General features: G+C 35.7%; 1 protein-coding gene across 1 annotated transcript in view; it reads left to right on the top strand.

Annotated features, from left to right (window-relative positions):
- The first annotated feature begins 1034 nt into the window (after nt 1–1034).
- LOC149303059 (DNA repair protein XRCC4-like) overlaps nt 1035–7097 on the top strand; it is a 62369-nt gene continuing 56306 nt past the window's right edge. The window contains exons 1-2 of the mRNA XM_089481818.1: nt 1035–1173; nt 2234–2424. Coding sequence (XP_089337944.1) covers nt 1035–1173; nt 2234–2424 — 330 coding nt within the window. The remainder of the gene's footprint in view (nt 1174–2233; nt 2425–7097) is intronic.

The following is a 7097-nucleotide window of genomic DNA, read 5'->3' as shown; positions in this document are numbered from 1 at the left end:
TTATTGTTATTTTTAAGCCTGTTAACTTTTACACATTAACGGATGTCCACATGTTCTATTCTGTATCGGATACTTGTTCCGTCTGTTCTGTTTTAAAAGCACAAACGAGAAACATGACTTTAATAAAGCAAATCCAGCCTGTTATCTGCTGTGTTTATAAGCTGTTCATTTAGAACTGCTCCATTCTCTTTTACAATGAACTGGGAACCCTGTCAGACCCACAGTGCCCTTCTGTGGTAAGCAATCCATTCAAAAAAAAGAATATATATATTTTTTGGGGTTTGAGAAGATTTTAACACAATCCGTTCAGCTGCGATCTCTCTGAAAATGTGGGCGATACTCACAAGACGTTAATAAATAGTTTAAGGATGTAGGCCTAGGGGTTAACTCCTTTAAGTTGTCTTGGGTGATGAAGTACTTGTGAATTTAAAATAAACATATGAAAAGAAAGTTAAATCTGTTCGCCAGAAGCCCAGGAGTCTTGTTGGCTGCACGTTGTTTACCTGCACGACATTCAATACCCTGCGGAAGCTGCTCGCAAAGTTATTATGGGACCTTTGGGGAATCAAGTGACCAACCACAAACACACCTTATTTGTTTTACTGTTTTCTTCTTTTGTGCCCCTTAAAATTATTATCTGTTAACAGTAATTTAGATTGAAAATGAATTTCCACTCAAGTTCTGTTAATTTGTATGTATTTTAGAAAACATATCAGAATTTTGAAAAACTAGGCTGGAATCATTTTGCCTTTGTAACAAAACCTTTAAGGCTGGAAACATATATAGAAAAAAAATAGAAACCATTGGAGATTTTGTTAAAATGTATCATTTTTACATAACATTGAGGCAGGGTATTCCAAAAAAAATTGGCTTAAAGTATGCACATATTTTACAATAACTAAGTCTATTTAATATGTTTTGGATTTATGGGACATATACAAATGTTAAATTGTAAATGTCTATTCAAATTTTTTATTACATTTATTTGATTTATTACATTTTTTTGTCCTTTTTTTCCATGAACCAAAAAGAAGATGGAGAAAAAAGTCCAAAAAATAAGCCTGACATCAGACCCAGAAGCAGTTTATTTTATTCAGATTGCCTGGGAGAAAGACTTAGGGAACGGGTTCAATGTAACCGTCTGTAATGGTCATTCCGCATGGATTGGTGAAGGTGAGCATCAAAGAAAATAATTGTTGATGGCATTGAAAATAATCAGGAACTGTAGAAAGAAGTAGTGAAAGGGCCGTTAATTTCGCAAAGTGCCCCACAGATCTTCAGAAAGGTGGACGCCATGTTGGTCAATTACTTTGCAGCCCATTTAGCCTTCAAAATACAGATTGTTTAATGGTTTTATGTTTCGGAAAGTGACATGTATCTGTATCTTCAGTGAGCTGCCATGGTGAAGAGGTCACTCGGCATCAGAATTCCTTCTCGTATGTAATCCCCAATCCATGCACTGATGTGTGTTAGAACATGTTTGCACACGCTGAGGTCAAAGCTTAATTTGTTAAAATCATTAGGCCGAGTGGTAATAGGAAAGTCTAATTACACTGATTTCAGGCAAATTATGTTTTTAAAGGGTATATTAATTTTTTTTCATAATGCAAACCTGAACTAATGCAAGTCAAAGATGTTTTCTATTCCAAGAAACCTGCGAAAATCTCCCTTTCGGTTCTTACATCACGTCCCCGAACACGTTTATGCAGTTCAGCTGACGCACAGTCTCCCATTCACCATGCCTTACTGCAACAATACAATAGCCCCTCGTGGTGGGTTTCAGGATCTGCTGCTAATTGCACTCTCTTTGTTATGTTTTCCTGTAGACTGAATGATGAGAGATGATTATATGCAATAATGAAAGGACACGGGAGAATACCATAAAAAGTGTCGATTTCACAATGCTGTTTTCTATTATTTATATTCTAGAGGTACATAACCCCGAGTTAGCAAACTTTGACATTGGTTTCAGAGTAGTGCTTTGGGATCCTCGTATAAAACCAGCCGAATCACTGCTTTTGTGTTTTACATTTTTTTTATACTAAACTTGATTATAGTAATTAAGGTAAAATATTTCCAGGCAGCATGAAAAAAACAATGCTTCTGTATTTAAGAATAATAACTAAATTGTTGGGTACAATGAATCAAAACAAAGAAGAGTCTATTTTTTAACAATTTAATAATTTAATGGTTGGGTTAATTTGCTCTTTTTTTCATATTCACATAAAAACAGTGTCTAAAGAAGACATTACCAAGGAAGCAAATGACATGGAAATGGACAGGAAAAAATATGTTGATGAATTAAAGAAAGCTCTTATTTTGACCATTCCCCCCAGCGCCAAGTACAGTTTTGATCTTATGAAAGATGAAGACAGCTCAGAAACGTTTACTTTTACATACGAGAAAAAATTAAAGGACCTTTCCGTAAGTAACATGTTCCGTTTTCTTATAATATCCTGTAATCAGTGGCTGTCACTCAAGTGTCATCTCTACCGTGTCAACGCTAGTGCCTATCTCTCATTTCTTACTGCCTACTATCAGCTGCCTCCTCTGCCACTTCCTCAATGGCTTCATGTCCATTAGAGACCAACAGATCCAAACCAAAAACTCTTGTGACCTCTCTCAACTAACAAAACTTCTGCTATCTATAATGTGCTTACCTCCATCCTTTCAAACTTTCCCATTCAGATAAAGGTAACACTTACTGAAAATGGTTTTAGAGTTTAGCCGACTTCAAAAAGGCTAAATTAATGATATTAAGGACTAGTGTGCCAGTCTATTTATAAAATATAACTATGTTGCAGCAGAAGATGACTATTTAGGATTAAAAACCACCAAAGTAAAATCTTTGATTCCAAGTTCCCAAACTGAATATTTTTTTAAAAAATTGGATTTAAATCTTCTTTTAAAATGGATTTGACTTCTGTATCTTCATTGACATTGGCTGGTTTTGTTTGCAAAAGAAAAAAAAAAATTTTTAAGTGAAAATGTATTGGGCTTTTTTTCCTCCTATAAAATCAAAATTTTCTCTAAATGAATAGACCTCAGGTATCTGATATAAACCACTAATGCCACTGATGCCCCCTCTTAAGAAGGATTTACAATATGAGTACTTTAATATGCATTCTTCCAAAGTGGAAAGAAACCCACCAACCAGATTTAGCAACTGCAGCCCTGCTGCTGCAGATTCTGTTCTTCTCTGTTCTCTTAAGGAGGATTCTTGCCACTGATTGGCTCAAGCTTACTGGAGGTGATGTATATTACTTACACGGGGATGTGATCGGGACACACAAAGATACAAAGGACCCACACAGCTATGATATGCATTAAAAATGTATATGGTGGCTAGGGTGTCCCTTTAAATACTCAACCCTTTACTCTGTTTAATATTATAGAAGTGTGTGATCAGAATCTTGCAAAACCAAAGAACTCAATAACTACAAAACAGCCATCACATTCATTGATACATACTAGAAAAACAAATCTAAACTAAATGAAGAAATCTCTGAACTCCTCTGGTTATTTTCCCAAGAACAGCTCTTTGTTCAGATGAATTGCAATACAAATAACCAGCAGGAAATGAATGCACTGTATTTTTCTTATTGTTTAGATTTGTTTATTTCCTGAATCAGAAAACAAAGAAGTGCAGCAGGGGTTTCTGCTTACAGTTTAACATATGTTTTTCATGGAGATGTGCTTACTTAAACTCCAGCACTTCACATCCATTGAGATATATAATAAATTTTTTTTTTATACTTCAGTAACGTAGATCATCTGTGGTTTTCAAAGTAAAATCTGTGTGCAAAATCATAGAAACAATGCTTTTGTTTGTACCTTTTAACCACTTCAGTGACAACCGTATATGGGATACGTGGAGCGGAGGATTCTGTGATTTATTTTTACTCAAATAAATGGTTGACAATGAAACCAGATATTTCTGGCTGGAAATTCACGACAAAATGTAAGCTTTTGGGATAAGTTTGTAGAATAACAATGCATTAAAACTCATCTTGTTCTGATGGATATAAAGAGAAACCGAGTGACAGATACACTCTGTGAACTGTTTTACTCTGTTGTTTAATACTTTTTAACCCCTTCCTGACAAAGGCTGATTTTACTTTTTGTACCCTTCGTGACAATGGCCGTTTTAACATTTCTGCGCTGCTCGTGTTTAGCTGTAATTTTCTTCTTTCCCGTTTACTGAACCCACACACATTAGATATTGTTTTTTTCAGGACAAGAAGGGCTTTCTTTAGATGACATTGTTTTGATTGTATCATATTATTTACTATTAAAAAAAGTATAAAATATGGTAAAAAATTTTGAAAAAAATGACTTTCTTTTAGTTGAAAAATCTTTTACTCATCTATAAAAGGTAATGAAAAAACCTGCTAAATAGATTCTACTATTTGTCCTGAGTTTAGAAATACCCAATGTTTTTATGTTTTTTTGCTTTTCTCTACACATTATGGGGCAATAAGTACAGGTAGCGTTTTGCTATTTCAAAGCCATTTTTTCCAAATCTGGTAATTCTTCCCCCCATGTGCCATTTCGGGTATCTTTGAAGCCGGCCAATGCAAATTACCCCATCAAGTCGTATATTTTTGAAAACTAGACAGCCCAGGGTATTCCAAATGCTAGTATTTTAACCCTTTCCAAGCACTAATTCTACCATCAGCCTTTGTCAAACTTTATGGTAGTAATTTTTTTTGCATTTGTTTTTTCACACACATTTTACTTTAGGTATGAATAAACAGGTTCTGGTATATGTCACTATCATAAAACACCCCAATATGTGTTAAGCAACATCTCCTGAGTACAGCGATACCTCACATGAATGATTTTGGGGGCAAAAGGGCCACATTTGGGGCATGCGCATTTTCAATGTTGAACTTTGGCATTTGGGGATCCACTGCCCATGCCCTATTTGGTACATCTTTGAGCCGGGCCATTTCAGTGTGCCCAATAAAGCCATATATTTTTGAAAACTAGACACCCCAGGGTATTTCAAATGCTAGTATTTTAACTCTTTCTATGCACCATATCTACCACCAGTCTTTGTCAAACTTTGTGGTAGTCATTTTTTTGCATTTGTTTTTTCACACACATTTTACTTCAGATATGAATTAAAAGGTTCTCGTATATGTCATTATCACAAAACACCCCAATATGTGTTCAGCAACATCTCCCGAGTACAGCGATACCTCACATGAATGATTTTGCCTGGCTGTTTGGGGGCAAAAAGGGCCACATTTGGGGCATGTGCATTTTTCAACGTTGAACTTTGGCATTTGGGGATCCACTGCCCATGCCCTATTTGGTACATCTTTGAGCCGGGCCATTTCAGTGTGCCCAACAAAACCATATATTTTTGAAAACTAGACATCCCAGGGTATTTTAAATGCTGGTATTTTAACTCTTTGCATGCACACATTTTACCACCAGCATTTTTTCAAAGTTTGCAGTAGTATTCTTTTGTGTGTATTTTTCCCCCACACACCTATGTTATGTATGAATTTACAGCTCCTGGTATATGCTGCTGTCACACGACACCCCAATATGTGTTCAGCAACATCTCCTGAGTACAGTGATACCCCACATGCATGGGTTTGTCTTTTTTGGGGGAACTAAAAGGCCACATTTGGTACGTGTGCATTTTTCTAATTGGAAATTAGATGTGTGGCCATCCTTCCCCCCGTGTTATTTGGGACCTTGTTGAATCCAGCCAATTCAATTTACCCTGTCAAATCATACATTTTTTTAAAGTAGACACCCCATGGGCATTTAATATGCCAGTATTTTAACTCTTTCCATGCGAGAATTGTTTTAAGCTAATGTGCTAATTTTAGGACTTGCTCACAAAAATAATTTTTTTTTTGCCTTTTTTTAAAACATTTTTAACATTTTTTTCCAACTTGAAGGTCCCCTGATAGTGACATCGGAGGGAAATTATTTTTACATTTTACTGTTTTGTTTTTTTTTTACTATTTTTTTCTAATTATTATTAATTTTATTTTATTAATTTATTTTTACTAATCACACTGTGATTAGAAAGCTGGGCTCCATTGACTTGCATGGTTGAATGCAGTACTCATTTATACACCCTTTTCTCTGCTCCAACAGATTTCACTAAGGATCTACAGGCAATGACATATTAAAACAAATATATGTATGTGTACGCACGTGTTTTTGTGTGTGATTGTGTATTTATGCATTTGAAGCATGAAGACAACGTAATGTCTACTTACAGAAGAGATGTACAGGCAGTCATTATAGCCTCATGACACCCTGAACTGACCATGTTACATGGTCCTTTCACATTTTTTTATATTTTATAGCTCGTTGACAGCCAGATCACACAAAACAACTATAACAATGTGTGTATGTGTATGTATATCTTCGCACACATTATCTTTTTAATAGTGTAAGTGATCAAATATGATGCAAAGCAACAAGTGGGACTTACAGCTTATTTGCCCTGTGGGAGAACTTGTGACCAAAGATGTGAAGATATAAATTCCTTTACTACCAGATGTGAGGATGCTTGTTGTTTTGTAGTTTGCCCCGCATTATGTAAATATCTGTTTAAGACATGAAAAGCTACACACTGTGCAGTGTTTTACAAAGTGTATTCATTACATTCTTTCATGAAAAGGAAACTTTATTACCAGTGGTAACTTCTGCAGCTGCCACGGAACAATGCTAAAACATTAACACTTTCTAATAAATCCCACCAAATGTGATACACCAGCTATGTGTGTGCTAGTACATACTGAAATCAAAAAATGTCAATATTTGGAATGCCGACCATCTGTCATAATGACTGCTTTAACTATGTCTAGCATTGGGTCTACAAATTTAGCGGAATTATTATAATATTATTCCAGCACTATTTTTGACATCTTTAGGCACTCTCGGATGCTCCAAGTGTGTTTCTTCTTTTCCAATGTTCCCAAAGATGTCAACAGGGTTGAGGTCCAGTGATTGCAGAGGGGAAGCCATGAACTCCTTGCTCTTCATTGGACTTCAGATACACCTCTTCCTCACAGCTTTAAATCCAGAAGGGATGGCATGCCTCTGCAGAACACTGGTATTCT

The sequence above is a fragment of the Sceloporus occidentalis genome, unplaced genomic scaffold (genome assembly GCF_023333645.1).
Source record: "Sceloporus occidentalis isolate IW3139 unplaced genomic scaffold, rSceOcc1.0.p SCAF_16, whole genome shotgun sequence".
Lineage (NCBI taxonomy): Eukaryota > Metazoa > Chordata > Lepidosauria > Squamata > Phrynosomatidae > Sceloporus > Sceloporus occidentalis.
The sequence above is the reverse complement of the archived record's forward strand: the minus strand, read 5'-3'. Positions and strand labels throughout refer to the sequence as shown.